We start from the raw sequence: 26,165 nt of genomic DNA on the forward strand, positions 1-26,165 counted from the left end.
AATAGACCATCTACGATAGTCTATTCAGCTATCACGGCCATTTGCAAGCCTTCCCGAATAGGCCTCTTTTATAGGTATCTTTCCTTTGTACCGGAGACCGTCCAACATTCCGTTTGCTGAGAGACCACTCAAGGGTTGGATTGCTCCATCGGCCATCGCTTCTTCGAGAGACATGTCACGTTCACTGCCACTTCAGCTAGTTAACTCCACAAGTCATGTCGGTCAGTTAAGTATTATTACGGAGCTCCTATAGCCACCTTCCAATTCCAGAATTTCAGCTCTGTGACATCATAATATTGCATTGTCACCTAGTACACAATAATACGCAAAATTTCAATACAATCGGAAACTGGGAAGTGGGTCAAACTTGACTCGTAAGATTTGATTACAGACAAAGGGAGATGTGAAAGAAAATAAAAGACTGAAAACTCTTCAAATAATGGCTTACGAACCAAACAGCAGGTAAAATTAGTTTCAAGTTCACAGCACGTTACATTTGGTCATTTTGTAAACAGTTCCAATGCTTTCGTAACTGGTCACGTGTTGTACGAGTGTGATAAAGGCTTGACTACTATACCGTTTTTCATTTCATTTCTTTTACTGATACGGTTCTTTAGACTTTGCAATCATAGTAATATAATTTGACTGCACAGATAGCCAAGTGGTTGAGGTCACCAAGTCAAACCCACGGTACGCGTCGTGTCGCGGGTTCGATCCCCGTGTATGACAAGCATTTGTGTGATCCACGAATGCTTGTTCTGAGTCTGGGTGTCTGTGTTGGGCATCTGGGTGTACGTGATTTGGATGTTTGTGAACCCCCGCAACACAAGGATTGAATTACTTATTGCGGGAGTCGTTTTTAATAAAAAGAAAATGAATTTTACATCTTTATACTGGTAACAAATTTAAATGATACAGTGAATCTTGTGTAATGTGTGGAAGTCCAACTTGAACTTGCCCGATTTCTGTTACTTAATTTGCTTGTATTATTTTCGAATCTGCAGTCTTCTTCACACGACCGTCCTTCAGTAATATTTTCCCAATCACGATATTGTTTTCTTACCAAACGTCACTGGCCATCTTCTAGTTTTAGCTGAATGACATTTTATAAAAAAGCGTTATAGCATATTCTCGCAAAACCATCTGTAACGTATAAGTCCTAAATTGGACTCTCAAATAATGTTTCTAATTTATCTCTCAATATCTTACTCATTTTTACATAGAATGCAAGGTTTATAAAGACTAATAATTTTATTCTAATGGAGGATGTAAACTTGAGCATTATTTCGAATCTTGAATTTAATAATACAGGTGAGTGCCTATAATGCTATAAATTCCAAAAACGACTATCAGACGCCATTTTTGATTCTTGAAAGGATGATGTTACATTAACCCATTTCCAAACATCACCTCGTTGTTCAGTTCCAAGTAAATGCTCTAGTATACACTCACCATAATGAATCAGACCAATCTGATTACGGCTTAAAGTTAAATATTGACATAACACGCGCTACTGGGCTTCCTCTTACGAGATATTCACTTGAAATGATCAGAAAACACAATTTCATTCATAACAGGACCTTTCGTAAAGACGTTGATATTTTTGTGAATTATTAGAGAAGATAATAATTTTAAAACATTATAATAATGCTTACTATTTGCTATTAAGTCATAGTTGTTGATTCAGTTTATAATAAAAAAACGCTATCAACAGTGGTACAAATCTGATTTTCACACGGCAAAATTTTGAACGTTCGAAACAAAAACGCAAAGCAAACGATATTTTTTTAAGTATGCGCTTAAGGCTTTTAATTATTTTAGTAGTTCTTAATAAATATAGTGAAGGTATAATTAAAAAACCATTTGTTGAAAAGAAAAGTGTTAAAACGAATGAAATAAAATACAATGAACTGGACGAACATACTTTGGTCACTGAAACTGATATTTTTCCTTATGTGGTTGCAATTTTGAAAATGTCGAAATATTTGAGTGCTGGTGCGTTGATTGATGATAATTGGGTGATTACTGCTGCTGATTCTCTGTTCTTGTAAGTACTCATTTAAATATTGGAATAGAAATAAAGTCTCCTTGTTACAGTTTTAATGCAGATACGAAAGTTGAAAATTAATAAAACTGCTTGCTTCGGCCACTTTCTGGATTTTGTGCTTCCGATTTAGTATCCAAGTCCTTTTCTATAATGATAAAAAAAAATCAGTAGAAGGGATATCCTTACTTATACAGATATTTTTTGGCAGGGTTTTTAACTATATAGGTAAAGCTAGCAAGGCTGGGTTTATAACTTATCATGCTGATCAACGGTTGATGAGACACGGCCTGATTATGGACAGACGGAAAAACAGGCAGACTGCGTTTTCTAGTGATACGCGGTTTCATTTTTACCCTTTGGGTACGAAATCAAAAAAGCTAGATTTTTTATTCCTCTGAGGGCTTAATTATTTGTGTAACAGTTCATTGTTTTGTTTTCTTACTTGCAACTTTGTAATTCAATTGATTTCAATTTTCAAATGTTTCCATTGTTTGTGTGTATTCACCAAACACCTAGTTGCCGCGTTTCTAAATATTGATACGATTCGAGGTTCGCACATGAAAAAAGGCAAAAATGTGAATTTTCTAACATCAATTTTTTCAGTATAGACGTTTTCTAAGGGTAAATATGGAACCCTAGTTAACTGAGGATCCAGGCTGTATCTCATACACAATGATAGACATTATTACAATTTAACACATGATGTTTGTTGCCACTATAACAACAGATACAAAAATAAAGATCTAGGTTAAGCACCGATAAAGCAAAACCTAAAAATCAAAATACATTTATTCAAGATAGGCTACAAAGCAGCACTTTTTGAATGCCAAAGTATTGTTTTACATAAACAGCTCAACGTATCAGCCCAGCCTTTACCGCTTCCTAAGTGCTCTGGCTGTGAAGATCGTTACGGTCATAGACTTGTTGGGTAAGATTTTCTTGAGCCCAATTGTACCTAATGGTCTAAGAGCCCGTGGACGCCAGACCTACGTTATTTTATAAAAGCTGAAAGTTTGTCAGCGGATGCTCCCAACATAGGTAATGAGCAAAGGTCGATTATAGACTTTGGGTCATGGCGGCTTTGGCAGATAAACGGTACTGGGGTCCACGGGCTCTTACTCTATAACTTGCGTATCGCGAGTCCGTTTCGCACTTGACCAGTCTTTTAACATTTACACCATAACGCTATTATTTTCAGAATACGGGAATCTTCGAGGACACTACGAGTAAGGCTTGGGAGTATTAACTATAGGAAGGGAGGTGTCCTACTTCCAGTCAAATATTTCGAGATCCATCCAAATTTTGATGACAGTAAGCCTGTATTCGATCTGGCGATGCTAAGACTCGCCCAGTCAGTCAGGTTCACTCCAAGTCTGAAACCTATCAGGCTTCTGCGGTCGATGACAGAAGCCGATGCTACACATTTCATTGTGACCTCATGGCCTTTCCCTATTGTGAGTAAATGATCAACATTATAGTACCTAACATTTTCAAGACGTGTCTTCTTTGACTTTTTAATTTAAGAAGGTTAAAAATATTACTCTCACTCTCTTAGTGATTTCCTTATCGGGGGATTTCACAAACATTCAAAACATCCAGATTGAGGACAAGGACTCATGGATCACACAGTTGCTTGTCCTACGCGAGGATGAAATCCGCGAAAGGCATTTGATAACCTATCAAGTCTTTTGTCTACAAATATTTAGTTGACCACGAAGGCCCGTTCTAAACACTTTAAAATTTAAGCAAAATCACCCTTGTTTTAAATATATTTTTTAGTTTTATCCAAACAGTCGAATGCTAAACAATTTTTACATCTACAAATTCTTAGCACAGCTCATAAAATTAACTTAACTAAAACAAGTACCTTTACCTTTACTAAATCGGAACTGCTGTGTTTGTGCGAGCGAAATAGTACAACACAGCGCGTAGTGGTGTCTCGCTTTTACCTCAAAAAGTATCGTTTCGCAAACCGCATAGTCAGCGCTCAAATGTCGAACGATCTAATAAAATTAAACCATGTTTGGTTAATCTTGTATAAGCTATCCCGTTAGCCTAGCTCTCCTGGGAGGATAACTAAACTTCCATTTCCAATTAGCAACGATACTTTTCTAGATTAACGTTCTCTTTTAAATTAGTCTCTTGCGGCAAAAAATATATTTCCCGGTGTTTTTAGCTTGTGACTTTGATTGGCTTTTAATGTTTCACTGGTTTTAGATGTATTTGCTTTTTTAAGGTTTACATTGGTTCTAGTTGGCTGTTTTAATTTTAAATAAATAGAGATGGATTCGAAGTTTTGTTTGTATAACCTGAATGGTACTTAAAAATTGTGAACGTTGGTATACGCTTGAACTTTATGTAACAGCAAGTCAGTCAGACTTATCAAAAAAGGAATATAATATTTAGAGTTCTTCATGCCTTGTGAATCTAAATTTTAAAAATGGTTGAATTGGACCCTATTGGCTCCGCTGTCTGTCTGTTACCAGGCTTTATAAATCGGCTAACATAATCTGTGTTTCCTAGGCAGTTAAAATTTTCAAAAATCAAGTTTGAACCAATTTGACCAAACCAAAATTGAGGTTAAGCAGCGTCTGTTAGAGTTTAACTTTTTAATTTTTTTGTAAAACTTTTCTTTGCTACAAAATCCGAAGTGTCGCAAGTCCAAATCGCACTTCAGTCGATTTTTATCCATTTGAACGATTTGATCAGCGTTAGTGCTTTCACAAATTGACACATGTCTAGACAGACTAAACCACTCACCCTATATTACTATATAAGAACCTAATATCATGAACGTATATAAATGTGCTACTTGTTACGGTGATGATACACTTGAGTATTTACTTGCAACGGAACAATGAGCCACTGAGTTTCACTGAGAACAAGTCGCTTTGTCGTTTCATGATGAAGAAATCAGGTTGGGTCCAAAACTAATCGGACAATCCCAACTCATATGCGTGAGAACCGTAGTTTCTTCTAAGTATTAATCATTCTTTCGAAATTAAAGTTTTTTCACTTAAATTTTCATTGTATCACTGTTTTACAAACCAAACCTAAATCGAGCATTTTCGCGAGCGTAGAAGACTGTCACTATGCGATGCGTGAGGTTAGAAATATTCACAAAAACGTCCAAAATTTTCAGGTAAACGTTTACTAGCAGTGAACATTTCACCAAACAGAACACCGCGCATTTTATCGAATATTCTTTATTTTAAACGATTCCCGCAGTAAGCAATTTAATTCTTGTATCGCACGGATTTTCACCCAGACTCAGTACAAGCATTCGTGGATCACACAAATGCTTGTCCTACGCTGGGAGCCAACCCGCGACACGACGCGCACAGTGGGTTTGGCATGGTGACCTCAACCGCTCGGCTATCCGCGCATATATTTACAAATACATATTAAGGAAATTCTCAGGTGTATCACAACTATAAGGTACATATTATATGTACTCCTTGGAGGAAATTACTTAAATGCTAAAGTAGTAAATTCCACTCCAGTTCCCCTTGTAATTAATTCCACCTGCATTTTCATTTCCTTACCTTGAGAGCCAAATGTGATTTTAAGTCCTCAAAGGAATGAAGTAATTAGATGTGTGTTATGCAGTTTATATTTAGTACGTTTGCTTATAAGACCTTTATTATTAATTAGAAAATAAATTATAATGTTCTCCGATTGCTGAAAACGCTTAAATACATCCAAATTAAGATTGCAGTGGAGAGACCACTGCAATCTTAATTTGGATGTATTTGCCGGCGAATGAAAGATAATATTGTTGGAATATTTTGTGTTCTGTAAGGCGATTGAATGAAAGAGCTAATTAAAATGTTATTTTTTCTTTTAATTTTATTCTTGTTTTTACTATTTTTTTATTATTGTATTTGCGTGTTACGTTCAATAATATTACAGGCCATAGTTAGCCAGAAGGACTTTTTTCTCGCAGATAAAAATGTCTTACTGTTAAAACATTTTAGTACATCCACGGAAACCAGATCGAGCAAAACTAAGTACATTTTATTCTTTCCAACACATCAAAACCCGTTTAACTTTCTCTACAGATGAATTCGGATGAATCTGAGCACTTACAATCAATGGAGGTTATCAAACGGAGGAGAATCCTATCGGTGACTCACCTCCATCCTTCAGATGTTGAAGATTGTGCGGAGGAATTGTCTTCCATCGGCATCACAGATATCGAGAGCATGATGTGTTTGGATACAGGAGTCATGATGGACCCTTGTATGGTAAGTTTTCAAAATTTGTTCTTCGATTTCTTGTTTGTGATAGCCTAGTTGTATGACTGTAGAACTGCTAAGATAAAGCGTAAATTTTTTTTCGAATTCTGCCTGGTAAAAAAAATATGATTTGCTGAAAACGGCGAAGAAAAATATTGTAAGAAAACTGGCTCAACTTTTAATTTTAAAGGCGTGTTGAGGCAAGTCAGAAAGCTAATTTAAACTCTGACACTAGATTTTTCGTGAACTAAACGATGAGAACCTTAAATTTAACCAAGACATGGACTTGGAATTCTGGATTTCCCATCCTTTTAAAAAAACGGCGTGTTTTGCAGAGTTTGAGTAAAATAATTTAAACGAACACTTTATCACGTAACTTATTTAATCCAAAAGAAATCTCAAACATTTTTTGTTATGTATTTGAAGAGAGAGATTTATAAGAAGCGATCATTTTCTCGCTAAATTTATATCGGGCAGAAAGTTCAGCAAACGAAATTGATCGGATCGGGTTTCTTCGCTTTTATGCCATTAGACACATCCATCGTCGAGAGCTTGTATCTACAACGATGTACAGACGAGAAACTTTTTGTTCTTATCAAATTTACTTTTACACTTGATCGGACAAAGGCAGTTTTTAAGGCCCATGATATATGTATTAGCACATACACTGATAATAGACCAAGTCGCTCGCTGAAATGTTCTAAAAAGAAACATGTCACCGAACAGAGCGGAAGGCAATCACAAGAGCATTATGTTACAAGAAAATGCTCTGGTGTATCAACACCAGTAAGTACTGACTTTCTCTCCAAACATGATGTCAATGAATAAAATGCAAAGCATTGACACGAACATAACGTTACAAGTTTAATGCTCCAGTTTCCATCTTCATTATATATAGGTATTATGGTTTTGTCCCCAATAATTCATCATCATCATCGGCCTAGCCTTTTCCCAGCTATGTTGGGGTCGGCTTCCAGTCTAACCGGATTTTCCTAAGTACTAGTGTTTTACAAGGAGCGCCTATCTGACCTTCCCAACCCAGTTACCAGGGCAACACAATACCCCTTAGTTAGACTAGTTGTCAGACTTTCTAGCTTCTGACTACCCGTAACGACTATAATAATTTAAATTAATAAAAACTTTTTAATCTATTACAGAGAGATATAGGAGCACCAGTGGTACTCAATGACGTTTTATGGGGCATCGTCTCATCGTGGAGACCTCCTAACTGCGAGAATGACTTAGCGGGGCCCAGTTTTGTGACCCTCGTATCATCTCCAAACATCAGTGCATGGATACATGCTACAATTCAAGGGCGTAAATGGTGAAAAAATATATTACAAAGAGAACTTGGTAACTCAGAATAGCGGACTCACAATATTAAAAGGGTTCTGTACAAGTAGGCTAAAAAAAGAAGAAAAAATGTTCACCGTATTTTCTTGATGTTAAGACACTATTAAATATTAGTTCATCATTCTTATAATTTCAACTCTCTAGAGTAGTGACTAACGGACGGTCAGAAACTTAAGTCACAGTTATTGGTTTTCTTGCAATGTTTAACTATTTTATGGAACCCTAAAAATTCGAAACATAGCTACGGTCCGAAAAAGAAAATGGCTTCTTAGCAGTATTCTCCTTTTTGAAAAATAAATAAAACCAGTGTTACTCTCAGTAATGTGAGGTCCCTACGTACGGGGATCCATGATAATAAGTCTATCACTAAAAATCTCTATTATTATTAAGGTAGGCTAACGTAGCTTTGTAAGTGTATATAAAATAGTATTAAAGATGATATTAAGTAAGAAACCGTCTTATTCTAACTAATTAAATAAAATCCTACAAAAAAGTTGCATAAGAAACTAGCTAGATAGCTTCCTTTGTTTTTGTTTTGTATTTCCAAATTAAAAGAGGCCAAGCTCGAGTGGGTGTCGTTAAAGACGAAGCCACTTTGTTTGTTCGTCCAATCTTAAAAGGAGCTAAGGTGCGCTTATTCTTGTAGGCTCTTTACACCAGGTAGTATGATGTAGGGTGGGTGAAGAGTCTCTTACTAAAGAACTCCAATAAGACTAAGGCCAACCAGAATTGCGCAGGGCAAGAGCCAGCAGCGAGAAGGGGTCCGGGGGGTTAGTCTTTAAGAGTCCGATTTATAGCCACTTCGCAGCTTCGTGCCCTCGAAGAAGTTTAAACTGACACACGGACATTACACGTAACAGTTTTCACTGCTAATAAGACAAGACTTTTGTTTTAAGAACTCGTAACTCGAAACTCGTGATCACAACTGTCAATTGAGATTACAATTATCCACAAAAAATAAAACACTTACATAATAGCCTACCAGGTGTTATTTTTTGTAAACATGATCCGTTATTGTAATTTCTTAATCATCGTTACGCAATAAAACATCATCTTCTATGTTTTTTTACAACTCTTTACTATTATAAAACAATGGACTACAATCAACATTCCGTACCTAGCGTGTCACCTATTTCAATACATTCTTCACAATGTCCACAATCGACAATTTTGAAATGGCAATCTGAGGGCACGGCAGTGCCCCTGCCAAGTCTCGAGCAAAACGGGCACGGCCGTACCATCTTTTCTCGAAGCGATTCGCGGCTGTTTCGCCCCCCCTGTATCTTCGACGTGGACAAAGCTAGGAGTTTAGCTTTTCGGGGAATAATAGTAGGCATTAGAACAAGCTTAAGTTCGAAATTACATGCCAATTGAATTAATGGTTTAGGAGTTACGGTCGATCAAAGTTACACCATTTTGTCACTCACTGACTCACTGACTCACTGACTCACTGACAGATCATCAAAAATCTAAGGTACTTCTAGCAGACTTAGAAACTTCAAATTTTGCACCAAGATAGGTCCTTAGCCACATATAAAGGAAAAATTATAAAAACATTAAAAAATAATATGCCATAGAAAACAATTTTATATTTGCGGTTTGGCAAGAACATTATGTATGGATTTTGACTGCATTGTTAACTTTGTTCGTTGTTTAAGTACCTATTCAATTGGATGAATACATACATAGAATAGAAAAGAATAATATAAATGTAATACACAGACTATCATTAATACAAATTAATACATAAAATTCATAATTCATTAAATTAATAAAGCTAAAACTCCATTGTATTGCGATAAATATTGTATGCGCGCTCGATAGATGGCGTTGTACGTGTCTGAATCGCGCTATGGTTTCGTTACAAAGCGCAGTCTAAGTAGTACTTCAGAATATTTCGATAATTTTCATTTGATAGCGCCACCTGTCTATGAAAAACCATTTCGAAACTAAAAAATATTGTAGTGATAATTGATATTCGGAGAACTTTACGTGTTATTTAGTTTAGTTTAGCTATAGTTTGTAAGTTAGTAGATATATATATACATATATATATAAGTTTAAGCTTGTTTACATTAGAAGTAACGAAGTCTCAGAGAAGAAACAAAAGAGATAGAGATAGAGAATGGGTTCTAAGCAAAGCAGTAGCTGAAGTCCTAGAAATTATGACACCTAAAAAAAAAGAAAGAAATACACTTACAAAAAATAAATGAGATCCCACCAAAAACATTAAATGTAAAAAAATGCCAAGTCTCTCGATGCAGTCTTTCCATCGTAAAAAGTTTTGAGATCTCATAGAAGCCAAGTCCTATTCAAAATATTTTGTAGTTATAAATCAACATTTAGTAATTGTATCAATAGTTTTCTTTATATTATAATTATAGTGACTTGGCAATGAGCACAAATTAAAAGCTGCTTGATGCCTGGAATTATGTGCAAATGTTACTGACGAGACCAGTGATCAGATTATTTGTTATGTGTGAATCATGATGGTCACTACCGACTACATGCTCCAATACAATAATTAAGAATACCTTACGGGCCATCGCTTTATGAAAGTAAATGAATCGAGAGTACACTAAGACTGACTGCCGTTGCCGAAATTCGGTTGGGACGACACGGATAAACCAAAAGAAAATTAATTTTGTGATATTAATGTTTACGCATGCGGTGTGTGTAACTTTCAACTCCTACAAATATGCCGTTTTATTTGTTTCTTCTTGTGCTCATTGCCAAGTCACTATAATTATAATATAAAGAAAACTATTGATACAATTACTAAATGTTGATTTATAACTACAAAATATTTTGAATAGGACTTGGCTTCTATGAGATCTCAAAACTTTTTACGATGGAAAGACTGCATCGAGAGACTTGGCATTTTTTTACATTTAATGTTTTTGGTGGGATACAATTTTCCAACAAATGTTAGAGATTGGATTTCGTGTTTGAAAATCTGTACCGAGTGCCGAACTAACGAATGGGAACGTTGATCGAGAGTTTGAATGAATGAAAAAAGAACGAATGGGTTCAGGGGGTCGGTGGAATGTGGATGACCACTGATTCTTCTAGAGTTAGATTTTATTCTAGAAGGTAATTAAGAACTGTATGTGAAGTGAAGGTTGGGCGTATCTGGGTGCTGAATATTGTAATTTGACTTTCAAAGAGCTTAATAGCCTAATTTGAACAAATGAATTTTGATTTTATTACCGGATTTCTTTGACCGGTTTCTTAAAATGAAGTTATCCTTTGAATTGAAAGATACAAGAAATAAATGAAAATTGGCCTGTAGCCCTGTAGCATCTTGACTCTATTTGAGATGAAAAAACAGTCCACGCGGGAAACTTTTGGAGTAGCTAGAACACTACGCAAGCCTATATTTTGCTAAGATAATGTATACCTACGTTTGAATTAAGTATGCAGTAGTAATGAAAAAATCTTGCTTATATTATGAGTTTTTAAACCGGGACACATGCTATTATGAAAACTGAAAGGAGTAGAACAAAGCCACTGACCTTGTCTTGTTTCCACAACTATAACATTACTATTTAATTAACTCTCAAACACGTTGTTTTATTCATTATTTCTCTTAATAAATTGACCTTTTTTACGACGAAAAGTTTTTCATGCCATCATTATTTACTGTAGCCATATTCAATTAAAATTTGTTGATTGATGAGGCAAACATAACTACAATTTCGATATCGACTCGATATAAATTCAATTTAGTGAAATCCAATATTTATTTTACATCTCATCGAATTCGAATTTATGATTTGAAATAGTTTGTCTTTTTGGTGAACGTGACCTCTTTTTGGTTAGGCGGGGGAATCCTCATGGACATCCACTTCCACGGCAGAGAAGCAGATAGTGTCAAACTCTGAACGTCTAATATCTCCCGCATTCGGTAGGTATATGGCAATGTATGGTAATCCACCAGCTTATGCAAGAACTTGTGCTGTTCAGGAAGTGAGACCAAGGGGTACAATGATGAGTGGTGTCTAACATTCATAATGCTACCAGATTGTAAGAAAAGAAATACATTTTGAAACTGTGATACCTTAGAGGTGAGACCGTAGGAATGCCACTTTTGAGTTAAATCCCATGGCTAGTACCGACTTTTAGAAGGTTGTGTGCATTTTAGTAAAAAATTCACAGCTTCCGTGCTTCGGAAGGCACGTAAAAATGCGGGTCTCTTGCCTGATCTTTCTACTATAGTGTCGGATCGTCGTATCTTTGGAATAAGAGGGAGAGTGAGAGTTAAAGAACACCTGTGTTTGAACTCACTTTTCCGTTATAAAGCATCTGTCTAGCATCATTAGGTGTCGTGACATTACTCAGTAGAATAAATGCTCAAAGTCCAGTTAATACTATCCTTAGAATTTGATAGCACCAGAACAAGCGCACAAAGAAATTTCCAGTGGGTTTCAGTTTGATATAATACCTGAGCGCTAGAAATAAATCGGTGGTCTTTTATTCGCTGACTAGAACATACTTCAAGCTCTGTAAACTGGTCGTTTGATGTGATTAATGCATGCCAGAATGTTTTATTGGAAAAGATCCAAAATGAATTTGAATTTTTCTTACGAGGTGTTTTATGTCCTCAATTATGGTATGGTTTATCTTACGTTCTTTTCCGGATTGCATGTTATCCTATTAATATTAGAAACGCAAAAGGATGGATGCATGTTTCTAAATCTTTCACCTTAAAAATTTCTTAATAAATTTTAAGGAAACTATAAAATAATCTCTTATTTAATAATTTTTTATACATCAGAAAAACAAACTCTCCCAGTCCTTGTCTTTTGATATTATTGTTACATTTTCACTCCTTTATTCTGGACTTGCACTTCAATGTTTGGAAAAAGACAGCGCATTTGCTGCAAAAGCTGATCCCCGGTGGATGGAATTGATGTGTTCTAAGTTTACGTAACTACACTTTAGGAACTCTACAAACTCGTATTCAACTCAAGACTCTCTCATATCTTAAGTTGGAAAACAAATAGAAGTAGAAAATACAACGAAATCCCAGAGTTTCTTCCAAATAAATAGTTGTGGTGTGAAATGCGTGTCCCGGCGGCGATGCAACGGGAACCGGCAGATAACTGATAGTACTAGCTGGACTCTACGTAATTGTACTTTTGGTCTAAGACATGAGATTTTTGACCATACATTTTTTTTTCTTGGTTTTCTCACAAATCTTGATCGCCAGACTAAGGCCCCTTTAGCTCTTGGATGCCAATTGGGATGGGAAGAGTCTAAGGCGCATAAGAGGTATATTGCTAGGTAGAGTATACATTGATTTGCATAGCACCACCCATTTTTATTGGTAGCCAATTATAATACTACTACAATATTAAAACTAAAATGATATTTTTTTATGTAAGAATGTTTTCAGCCAATTAGGCTACAGGTTGTGAAAAAATATAGACAAAAATACAAAAAATGCCGACTCTTGAAAATAATAACCCTCCTTCTAACGCAGTCTCTTAAAATTTCATCAAAAGAGCATTGAAAAAACATTACAAACCAGGGGCGTATACGATTAAATATGTTAGAATCAAATATATCGAATCGTGGTAAGAACTTTCCAGAGTCAAATCAAATTCATATTCTATCGTTTATATAAAAATGAACAAACAATTATTAAAGAAGAGCTTAGAAATAAGACTTCATGAAATAGTAACTAAGAAATAATTTTTAACTATTTTCCTTAACCGCTATCAATCATAACTTGTACCCCAGATAGGGCAAGGAGTTATAGGAGCTGTTGCTTCTCCCGACGCAAAAGCACGTTAATAAGATATTATCTTCGTGACACACGCCGTGTAATTGCTAATCTCGCGTGCTTTGTTTTGAACTAGATATTAAAGTCCATTTTGGCTTCACAAACGCCATTGAAGACTTAAATCCGTTCATGAAAGCATCAGTTTCGATTGCAATTAAACACACGTACTGCACTGCATACAAAAAGCCAAGAAACAATTAAAGCTATAAGGCTGCGTTTCCAACAGAGATGTGCAAGATTGCGTAGCGAGGGATGTGTTTTGTAAAGAACCTATTGAATCGCTTCATTTGCCTCGGCTCGGTTGTACCGCTGAGCTGTTTACACCAAAGCTAGCACAGCTTTGGTGTAAACAGCTCAGCGGTCATCCTCGCACTACACATGTCTGGTGGAAACGCAGCCTTACTGAGTCGTCACTGTCTAGCCATCTATCTGCCCCTCCATCCGTCACAGATAAAAAACCGTATTAACGTTGAACTTTAACAAGCATTACTAAAAATAAAGGTTGTGGTTAAACAATGGTTAATGTACATAAATGATGTTGGATATTAAATTTAAAAAGGAAGCGACACCCTCACCAAAAAATGGATTATATTTCTTGGTGAGGGAGTCGCTTCCTTGTGTCGCGGGGCTTTTAAAAACATTTAAGTCACATTTACAAAGACACCCAGGTTTAGAAAAAGCAGTCTTGGATCATTCGTTTTCAGTGCCACATAAAAAGGTAATCTTTACGATACTCTGAAAATATTTTTTTTTTCTGGGAAAATTATTTTTCTTTTTCCAATATCTAAACACAAATACATGTTACACTACAACAACCCTTTAATTGATCCGACATGTTTTTTAATAAATACTGTATTTAACGTTTATTATTCTTGAGGGATATGACTTTCCTCAGACCCAGGTTCTCAAGTCACTTTCATCAAATTTTCTCACACCAGAATATTATCCAAATTGATCAGCAAGTTGGGTCAGCCATCAAAGGTTCCAAAATACATTTTCTTGATTATTTCCTTACCTTTTTGCAAACACCCAATCTCATTGATTCCTCACATTCGTATCTTTTGTTCGTTACATGTTACTAATCTTTCCTTTCTATTCGAAAGAAACCTTTTGGAACATCTTTTCGACCCAAAATTCAAATCAAAGAAAGGTCTGATTAATTTGGTGTTAATCTTGAGTGAGCATAAAATTAAATAAGTTTTTTTTACTTAATATGAGCTGTGTCGTTTTTTTGAAATGAAGCCATAAAATTCCCTTAGTTTCTATGGCTTCATTTGCATACTAATTTTTACCTCATCAGCTTATTATGATCATATACATACACTATGTTACCACATAAACCTTCATGATATCGGATTCCTATTTTTGATATTCGGAAAACAACATGGCGCCCAGTTCGGTTTGTCTGTGGTTTGATTTTGTGTGGTATAGGACACCACGCCACTGTGCGCGACGTGTCGCGATTTCCTTGTTTTTCTGAGTCTGGGGTCTTTTTATGTGACTCGAATGTATGAACGGCGTCCCATCTTAAAACAAAATGTCCCCTCATCTGTCTCCCTTTTTTATACTATCTGCATAATTTTCACGCAACATTTTCCTTCCCAGATATCAATTTGTGGTGAGCAAAAAAGTGTGACTGTAGTTACTATATAACTCACACTTGTTCAGCCATCTCATTAATCTATTTTTTCGTCAGACCACTAACAGCGTTGATTAATACCGTCTTGAGCACTATATTGTAACGCGTATATTTTCCGGGAGAGCTTATCACACGCACGCAATGATGCCACTAAGTCCTATATAATAGGGAACTTGTTTATTGCCAATTTGTCGAACACACACACTTGTATTAGCCTCCTGGCGAAGGTTTTTCTTAAGTGCCAGTGTAACATGATGGAGGAAATATTCTCGAAAAGGAGTTCAGAAAAAGATTGGATTTGATGAGGAGATTTAATTGGATTTGAGATGAGTTTATTGCTGTGGTTTTTTTTAAGATAGTATTTTTATTAGTAGTCTAAAAAAAATGATGCAACGGATTACTCACGCGTATTTATCGGGATTGTCCGTCTAGTTTCGATCCCGACCGTAGCCCTAAATCATGAGCTGATACGGTGGTTCGACTCGCGAACCCGCATTCTTATAATTTAATCTATACTAATGTATATTGCTTGTTTGTTTGAACGCGCTGATCTCAAGAACTACTGATCCAAATTGAAAAAATATTTTTGTGTTGAATAGATCATTCATCGAGGAAGGCTTTAGGCTATAAACCATCACGCTGCGACTAATAGGAGCGAAATACAATAGAAAATGTGAAAAGAAACAGGGCAGGTATAAATCATAACTTATATCTCCTACCCACGGGGACGAAGTTGCGGGCAACATCTAGTAATGAATAATTTTCACGATGGTTACTTTAAAAAAGTCTCAATAAAAAACCGTCCTCTTAATTTTTTTTGAAGTTCTTTTGTAGGTTCTATTAAATTCATACGAGACAGCGGTATTTATTGTCTGACAGGGCTATCGTGGCACCCTATACACGAAGGGAAAATGGAGACGAGACACATTGGTGGGCTTTTTTTAGTATAAGTCTAACATTCCTTTTTGCTCAACCCAAAGCAGAAGGAGTCAATGATTTCTCATCCAAAAAAAGGTCTTTTAAAATTACAAACTTCTAAATAATTCCTCCTAGAAAAAATCTGTAAAAACACAATTTAAACTCAATAATATGTAAAAACCAACAAACGGTTTTGAATAGAAATAGGCAAGAAACTAAACCGAGTAGCAAAACTGTAGCAGTCCTTAAGAATGTAAGTTTTATTGGAATTGCTAGCGTTAACCTACATTCAATAAATACTTTGAATAAGAATCATGGAGCACGTGTAGCTCTCTCAATGTAGAAAAGTTCTTTATGATTTCAAAAGGCTTTGATGCAAAGTCACGGTCTAAAGAATAATACTGGTACATACAATTTTTTTTATGCTAAACGAATTACAATCGTTTTACGTGACTTCGAGAGCGACTACGTGTGCGCTGGTTAAGTGGGAGTCAGACTGGTCACTGTTCTAGGCTAAAGTTTTGTACTAGGCTATATAGGAACAAATTATATCGTCTAATAATACCCTAAATGAATGTGCCATCCCACCAATTTATGACTGTAACGACTTCTGCAATAGAAATATACCGTCTGTGAAGATTTTTAATGTCCAGTTATCGAGGTTCATGAGATACAGTTTCATGGCAGACGAACGGACATACACATTGTGTCTGGGTAGTAGGATTCCTCCTTTACCATTGGGATGCGGTACCCTAAAAACGAAACTATCACCATCACGTAGCTTGCTGAGCTAAAATATTCCAAATTAGTAAATATGCTTGCAATATTTGATTTTACAAGTCACTGGTCTGTGTAAAACACACGCGACGTCGAATTGATTGTGCGTTATAACAGCTCGAATGTATCTGATACTTTATCAACGTCACACTGTCATATAACGTGGTACAAGTTATGCACTGTAGCGTTATAAATATAGGGAATAGGAGAAATTTCGGATCAGAAAGTAGTTTATGCCCATTTTGAAGTTTAACTCGTGGCGAAACTACAATTGCACAAGTTGATAGATCACAGTTTCAGCTACACTTGATAAGGTCGGTCCGTGGATGGGTGACGATTTATGTTATACTGCATTCCTTCGTGTTTCGGGAGGTGCGTTTAATTTTGGATCCTGGCTGTTATTTTCATATCTTCGACAGTTGCGGGTAGTGAGAAACTAGAATTCTGACAACCAGTCTGAATAAGGGATTCTTGAGGCCAGATAGGCAGTCGTGCCATGTAAAACACTGGAGCATAGCTTCATCCCTTCTGACTGGAAACCGAACCCAACGTAGTTGTGACATGGCTTGGATGTCGTTGCGGCTGACCTAAAAATCATCCTAGTGATATTGTCACCAAAGTTTTGTAAGTATGGATGGATGTTTGTTGCTCCTTCACGCAAAAACCACTGAACGGATTTGGACAAAATTTATTCCACATACAGTTTATAACTTAGAATAATACATGGGATAGCTCCCATTCCAATTTTATGTTCCAGGGGACTCAGTTTTGATTTTTAACGTCCGAAGCTAGTCGCAAAAGCACTTAAAACAAAATGATTTTTTATTGTTTTGAATTGATCACCACGCTAGATTGCTTTAGATATATGTATTAGGTATATCTGATTCCAATATTTTGAATCTACTTTTCCTCACGATGTTTTTCTTTCACCACTGTAGTTTTTGAATATTTCAGCAAGTACATTATATAACCTTGGAAAAGCCACGATAATTTTCCAGCGTTGGGAACTTGCACCTCTTGTATACAAATCCATGCATAAAACCGCAAAACCATCACGACCGCAGTAGAGTAGTCAAATTTAAAATTTTGAATTAAAAAAATAAAATCGATTCTGAATCCACTATCCACGTACTGGTATTATTGTAACTGGAGATCACTAAATAAAACAATACCTATCAGTTTTAGAACTCTACATTTAAAAAGAATATTTTAAATCCGCAGCAACGAAATTAATCAGATAGTACAATGGAATCCCGATCCATCCTATGCTTTGATCCTATACCTTCATGCGGTTATCAAAAACAATACGACCCCATCTGATCCCTTCAATTCCTTTGTGGAGAAAATGGCATCGCCAGACCAACTGACTTGTATTAATAGCTTGAAGCACTTTTATACGATGCGAGGAATCGTCCAAGTTGATTACATAGAAAGAATATTCTTTATTGCACACCAATAAAACATGATTGGATAAAAATAAATAACAATGTCATCCTAGCCTTTTCCCAACTATGTTGGGGCCGGTCTAAACGGATGCAGCTAAGTACAGTAAGTACCAGTGTTATACAAGGAGCGACTGCCTATCTGACCTCTTTAACCCAGTTACCTGGGCAACACGATACGCCTTTGTCAGAATGCTTGTCGACTTTCTAGCTCCTGACTCCCCGTAGCGACTATCAAAGTTGTGTAAATAGCAGGGACCCACAATTTAACGAGCTTTCCGACACACGGCGGAACCTGTTATAACACAAATGGTCACCCATCCACGGACCGACCGCATCAAGTATAGCTTAACCTGTGATCGATCAACTTGTGCAGTTGTCGTTTAGCCACGAGAACGTCGAAGTTTAGATGTCAAATATGGAAATGTATTGCAATACGTACGATATTTCTCGCGTTGTCTAAATGAGTTTTACTGAATAGCGAGCTCTGTTACGATTTAATGGAAATCAAATGTTTGTATAGTATTGTGAAGCTTTAAATATTTAGCTCATATGAATCGTTTGATTGTTCCATAATAAATGATTTTGAAATCTAATCCGATTGGATTGGGAAAAGGTATTATCTATTCTTATTATTTCTAGAATTCAAAAATGACTTTCTATTTAAATTGTAGAATAAATCGCCCACAGACTTGCCGTTACCAATATAAGGGTGAATTTCCCGGACCCAAAAATTGCGTGGCATCGATGAAATTGGTACTAAAAAGCATTGTTATAATGTTCTAACATTTTTTTTTAGGTAGATGACATAAAAATCTATCTGTAGCACTAAATATTTTATTAATAGAATTAATAGGTTTTCCAAAAAAAAAAGTTAAACCACATAATCTTTCATCGCCGTGTTTGTCCACACGTTACCTTGATGTATTAAATACATCATTGATCAAAAAATGTATCGTTATTTATATTAAAACTTAGTTTTATTTGATTCGTGAATAGTTCAAGTATTGTCTCGGAATACATTTATTCAAATATTTAAACAATACAACGTCTGGTTTGTAAAAAACCGTTTGTCCCAGAACTACCTTTCATCGCCATGTCCTAAACATATTTGAGAATATTGCATATTCTAACGTTTTGCGTCGCTCCTGTTGTGCGTTAAACGTTGCATATTAGTAACGTCGAAAGGCTCGACAAGGAACGACGTGTGTACGTGCCTGCGTTTTCGAGCTATAATTAAAAGTATTCGATTTTTTTGGTACTGGACATTTTTTCTTTCATCGCCGTGGATAGGTCTAACTTCTATTTCAATAAGTTTTTAATCTCGATTGAGCATTCAATACAATGCCATTTATATCTAGTTTATTTGTAAAGTGTTCATTACTGTGAATTATTACCAGTTTTTTAGTAAATTGAATAATATCCCTTGATTTTCATTGCCGTGCTCTCATTGCCGTGGTTTCCGTGGACAAAATTTGCTATGGTAATGAAAAAAAATACACGGGAATAAAAAAAACATCATCGCCGTGCCTTGTAAAACAGTTTCCTTTCATTGCCGTGGCCACGTGTTTCATTTCCGTGACTTATGTTTTTATCGCCACTGGACAGGGATGTATCTATTTATAGTTATATTATAAAAATAATATCATGTGTTAATGGATTTTCACATAATATTATATTGTAAAAATCCATTAACACGTATAAATTAATAGTATTTATTTTTGTTTCAATTATTAACTTTATCATTTAAATATTCTTGTACACTATAATAACATTTCATTGCCATGGACGCATGTTTCATTGCCGTGCATACATGTTTCATCGCCGTGGCACGGAATTTTCAATCTTGTATATCTCATTAGTTTTTTAAGCTATCTGCTAGATATTAAGCAAAACTGCATATCTGATCAAAAACTTGAGTAAACACTATTTTATCTTATTCTAAAGTTGAAGAATAAAAAATCCACGGAAATGAAGATTTTATTGGGCCTGTTGAAATTCACCCATAAGTATATTATATACCCAAATAAGTAAGATGTAGGTAAAAAAACGAACTATATTTTTACGGCTTTTACGGCTACTTACACGAAGGGTAAATTCGAAAGCCTCTGTTTGTCTGTATATTAAGAAACATTATAATTAGGTATTGAAGAATTGGACAACAGTTTTTTTTTTGTAGAAGCCGTAACAACATATATTAAAATTCTAAATCGAGGCCAAGCAACTGTTGGTACGGTGATAATTTTGGTGGATAATTATTAGTATTTTTGTAGTACTTAGCCGTTTGTTTTCACACCTCTGCCTCAAAATATTATTGCCTTAATCTTTAAAATCATAATAGAAGAACAGAAATCCATCTCAGAAATACAATAATATCATCGATCTACATTATAATAAATAAAAATCCTATATTCAAATCAAACTATTGAAATACATTTGAGGGATAAATTGCCTTCGAATAAAATATTGTATAAAATAGATCCCTTTGTGATAATACCACAAAATACTATCGTTTTCATATCTATCTCTCAAATGGGAACGTTTTATTGACAACAACTAGCTGTTATTCTTTTTTTGGGGATCCGTACGCAAAGGGTTCAACGTGAAGAATATTATTGAAGTACCGCTGGCGCTGTATGTCGAAGAGTTACATGAAGTAATATACTACTGTCTATCCGTCCGGATTTCACCTGGCTGTATCTCACTAACCTTGATAGCTAAAATTTTCATAGATTTATTATATTACGGGTGCCCCTATAACACCAAATGAAAATATAAATCAAAAAGATACATAGTTAAAAATTTCACAGATGATGTATTTTCTTTGAAGCTATAAGACCAAATAAAAATACAGATGATAGTTAAGCAACTTTTATTAGGGTCAAAAATTGGATGCATGACAAAATTATTGTTAAAAAATATTATGGTTTTTTTTTAACCCATTTCTACGAAACCTTTACCGTTGTGAGTCTGCTATATACTTGACAGGTTTTTTTTTCTTGTTGGGATTAGCTATACAAACTAGATTTAGACCATAATTACATTCAATTATCTATACGTCTATCAAGTTTACCTCATTAGAGTCTGTAATTAATATAAGGCGGTTATACACAACACTGTCTTAAGCTGAGTGTCAGATAATTGTTTGAATATTTGCTAGTAAAATTAATATCAGATCATAGTAGGTAATAATGATATAAATCGCATCCCACTTATATATTTATAATACGTAATTATATCTGTGACTGTGTCTTCGTGATGATTCAAAATCGGAAAGTTCATGCATCATTTCTGACACAATATTATTTAAAACAAAATACCAACATGACTTAAACTTGTTTTTTCTAAGGCCGGGGAATCCTCATGGACACCCGCTTTCTTGGGGGGGGGGGGGCAAACTCTTACTGACTAAACCTGAATCACCGTGCTACGTCATAACTTTATTGGGATAAAGTTATGAAAATGTATTATTCATTTTCCAGCTACGATTTGTGGTGATCAAATTTCAATCTATAATGTCTTCAAATCCTGGCATGATTATATTACAAGGCTCTTAAAAAAACAAAAAAGAAAATGTTCTCAAAATGATGAAGATGTTGCGAACAACTACGTAAAACATTGCTCTGTTACTTGACATAGTATGCATTGCTTGCAAATAATACTTTTATTTTATTTTATTTTATTAGGGAAAACAAACAATTGTACAATTTGTCTTACTTGCTAGATACATAACAACTTAAATAAATGTACAATCCACGGCGTTTCCACATATTACCTTAAAATGTATAGTTAAACCTATTCGAATCTTAAAACTAGTGAATTCTTAAATCTAAGTGTTTACAAAAAGATTCACAGATGTTTATATTATTTGTTGCTGATGACGTAGTGTTTGTATAACATTATTTTTAAATTCGTTCCGATTAGAGGCAAAAATATCTATATTAATGAAAAATTTATTAAAATTCTTGACTATTTTACAGAGGGGCGCTCGCTCTCCCGCGTTAGTATGACTAGTAGTCGTAGCAAATAGCGGGTAGGCACGCGCTTCTCGTCTTATAACAGTTCTGGGTACAATATAATATAAGGCGTTAACAATTTCTGTGCAATCATACTTATTGCTGATAAGGTCATAGAGCATCATAGCCTGAAGTATCAGTCGTCTCGAGGGTAGAGTAAGACAGTTAAATTTTTTTAGGGACTCATTGTATGTAAGGGGTTTTAGACGACATTTAAATAGAGTTGATCGTAGAAACTTACGCTGCACTCTTTCAATTGCATGGTCGTACTTTGCATAGAAGGGATATACTTAGCAAAATGTTTGCAAAAGTAGTCCTACATACAAAATATGTAAGAATTAATTAAACAATATCACTTTGATTAAGCCGAACTACACGAAAGCCTTACAAAGACCTCCTAAACTAAAACTTGTAAGTGTGCAAGCGAGACGGCACTATAACTTTCGTAGAACGGCATCTCTCTTCCACAACTGCAAGTAAAGTTAGCAGTCTTTAGAACAGGCTACAATGCTGAAACATCTGTGGTCCTGGTTTAAACGAATACCATTTTAAATTTATGTTTTGAAAGTCCGTTTAACAAAGAGTAGAAAATAGAGTTTTCTCTTTTATACTGAAGAAAGTGAAAATTAATGTAATTGCGGTGTAATTTGTTGGACACCTCGGGATAGAGTCGTATTCTGTACAATTTATAGAGCGATGAGAACGAAGATGTAAGAGTTCTAGTTATAAAAGAAGATTTATTTTACTTATAGTTGTAACTAGCTGAATTTGCGTCCGTCCACGTGGAATTTAAAATTTATTTTTCTTAGATAAAAGCAGCCTAAGTTACTCCTTATAACACCAGGTAGGTCCAGCCATTTCAAAAAGGCGGAACAAAGAGACAGAGAGACGGACTAATATTAAAGAATATCGGTAAATGCAATTAAGTCTTACAAGTTAAATTCAATCTACTTCCCGGTTCCCGATGTAGCTGAAATTTTGACAGCATATGCCTACATATTGCGATGGTAAGTGGCCATAGGAGCTCCTTTAGAAAATACCATCGAGTTAAGATTCATTTGAATTGTCTTTTTCAATACTTTGATTCCAAAACAAAAATAAAACTTAGAGCTTTTCCTAAACAATATGAAAACATTTGTTTTTCAATATCGAAGTTTATTCCATTGCATTCATCCAATAAAATACAATTCCTCCAGAACCAGGATAATACATCACAGCACGAACGCAAAGGATTAATCAAATTGATTGACACTCGATTACAAACTTTAAGTTACACGCGTTGTGGTTCAAAGTGGATTGGAGTGCAAACGGATGCCTAATGTACCATCAACAACAGTGTAAATAAATGGAAGAAGTTTGTTGGTGTGATAATGTCCTGAAGGATTTTCGGCCTCGACGGCTGGTATTGCAAGACATCAGATAGTTGCGCGGAATATATCATCACAGTGCATAAACGTGTGTGCACAAGGTGTACTCTCTGGTCCCTTACTTGCATAGCCCGATGAGATGTCAATCCGACACAAAAGGTGATAGATCAGGCTCATGATCCATAATTTTAAAATGCCTTTCGAAAGCTGTGATATTAAGTTAAAAAACGCTATACAACAACAAATTAGGTTCGTGAATTGGGATCGAACTCTTGACTTTTGACTTGGAAGACCTGAAGTCTCATCTCGGCTAGGCCACTATATTGAAAATGATAAATAATCTCCTCATTCATAAGTACTTCGAGGATTTTGTTTAGGTATACTTTCTCGAGAACTAAATTCGTCGAGACTTGCTTAAACTTCGTTTATCTAACGGAATTGCAAACCGCAGTGAGCTAGCGTGGTAATCAATGCTGAAACCTTCTCTATATGGCCCATGGCTGGGTCCAGATAGGAGATATCTGGACCCAGCCATGGGCCATAAATTATAGGTTGATATAATTATCATATTTCTTACGACAAAAACAAAACCATCCACACAAATATTACACTTACCCAATATAGACAAGTTAGCCAACGAAGCAGTTTATTGGTCTTGCCAAAAATAAGAACTAATTACGGCAAAAAAATGCTCAAATTTGAAGAAGCACAGCTTTACAATAAAATACCCTCACATATAAGGAACCTGCACTCGTTTAACGCATTCAAAAGTCAGTTTAGCCATTACCTAATTACAAACCAGATATCTAAGAAATGAGTGCGTTGGATGGGACTTGTTTATAGCCATTTAGTCTGCACCAAATGTTGTCGAAACTAATTATAGTTATTTAAGTAATTGTCATTGTTCTCAAGTAAGCGACATTATGTAATGTTTTTATTGAGAATAAAGTTTCTTTAAACCTACATTCCCAATAGCTGTATTTTCAAAATACAGAACATTGATTTAATTTTTTTACTTTTCAGTTTCTGAGCGATTTATTTATTTCATTATTTAAACACTTTAGTTATTTGAGTTTATTTGAACACCTTATTTCAAATAAGACATTGGTCTGAATGACTGAGTAGCAGTGTTTTTTCTAATGTTGTCATGACGTCACCACTATGCATGCAGGTCAAAGTATCAAAACAAAATCTGCTCTAGTTCCCTGGCCGATGATTTACTCGGTTGACTGCGGCACTAACTAAATTATCAATGTAATAGAATTACCTGCTATTAGGGAACTAACTGGATTTTAGTGCAAAATATGAAGTTATCGACTACGCTTTTCAAGATGGCTGAAAATAGGACAAACGTTTTTGGTCCATTTTTCGACGTGGGTCGAAACTGCTTTTTGTATTTAAGTGAAATTTGTTTATTGTTGTGATTTACTGTATGATCAAAAAGATGGGATGATTAATGACGATGATGATGCTTTTGAACTTAATTTGGTTTAACTTAATTTGGTTTTTGAACTTAATTTGGTTTTGATTTTTGTTCTAGAAGTCTTTTGTAGAAAATAAATGTCTTTGTTAGCCACCACAATTGTGTTCTACTAAATTTAATACACGAACAGTTCACAATCAACGCTATTCAACCGACTGCCGTCCATTCAGAAATACCTACAAATATAAACATTTGAAGCTGAACTTCCCTCTTTTGCCGGTAGTAGCATTGTGTTTTTCTTTTTTCACAGTTTTCGTTGAAAATATTTTGATTTTGACGGTTTTGGGAACAAAGGAGTGTGTTTTTTTTAATGAAGTGTAGCAGTTTTATATCCTGAGATATTTGGGTCGGATGTATTGTGTAATATTACTAAAATTAATTGCTTTCACACTCATATTATTAACTACCTGTTGCCCGCGACTTCTTCCCCGTGGTAAGAACTTTTAGAAGATATAAGTTATGATTTATACCTACCCTGTTTTTTCACATTTTTCATTATATCTTCGCTCCTATTAGTCGCAGTGTTAAAGTTTATAGCCTAAAGCCTTCTGATGAATGGTCTATTCAAGACAAAAAGATTTTTTCAATTTGGACCAGTAGTTCCTGAGATTAGCGCGTTCAAACAAACAAACAAACAAACAAACTCTTCAGCTTTATATATTAGTATAGATTATTTATCGGGGTAGCCCGACTAGTTTCGGACCCAACTATTAATTATTAATACAAAAGTTTGCATTTTCTCTTCCCACGGTCAAACTGAAAGGCAAACGCTGACAATTCGATCCAATGTTTTGGTTTTAGAGTCAAAGTCTCGTCACTTGTCGAAACAGAATGTCATGTAATATATTTTTTTTTTCATAATTTTTATTCTTTCACGCGATGATCTATAATCTAGTCTGATTATGGTTCTGGACCACTTCCGTCTGAATTTCCAATAGTGTCTTATTTGTGTATGAGGCTAAGCTGTCAGTAAGAACGGGACCTTAAGTGATTTTTGACACTGTTCATCCATGCTTCTTTCTTTTAAAGGATCACCAAGCAAGCGGTTTCCCTTGTATTACGCTCTCGCCCTTACACAAATGCAATACCATAACTTT

At 35.3% G+C, this 26,165-nt stretch overlaps 1 protein-coding gene across 1 annotated transcript; it reads left to right on the forward strand.

Moving 5' to 3' along the window:
• The first annotated feature begins 1,854 nt into the window (after positions 1 to 1,854).
• Positions 1,855 to 7,845, forward strand: LOC113494077 (trypsin-like). The gene is made up of 4 exons (XM_026872224.1): positions 1,855 to 2,047; positions 3,246 to 3,501; positions 6,109 to 6,294; positions 7,443 to 7,845. The coding sequence occupies exons 1-4, from the start codon at positions 1,974 to 1,976 to the stop codon at positions 7,611 to 7,613; spliced, it is 687 nt and encodes a 228-aa protein (XP_026728025.1). The 5' UTR covers positions 1,855 to 1,973; the 3' UTR covers positions 7,614 to 7,845.
• The last annotated feature ends 18,320 nt before the right edge of the window (positions 7,846 to 26,165 follow it).

This window comes from Trichoplusia ni, chromosome 5, assembly GCF_003590095.1.
Source record: "Trichoplusia ni isolate ovarian cell line Hi5 chromosome 5, tn1, whole genome shotgun sequence".
NCBI classification, from domain to species: Eukaryota; Metazoa; Arthropoda; class Insecta; order Lepidoptera; family Noctuidae; genus Trichoplusia; species Trichoplusia ni.

Bases quoted from the DNA above. Each gene is read 5' to 3' on its own strand.
- LOC113494077 (XM_026872224.1), top strand. From the start codon at position 1,974: ATGTCGAAATATTTGAGTGCTGGTGCGTTGATTGATGATAATTGGGTG. The intron at 3,502-6,108 runs GTGAGTAAATGA...CTTTCTCTACAG, and splicing joins CCTCATGGCCTTTCCCTATT to ATGAATTCGGATGAATCTGA. The intron at 6,295-7,442 runs GTAAGTTTTCAA...AATCTATTACAG, and splicing joins TCATGATGGACCCTTGTATG to AGAGATATAGGAGCACCAGT.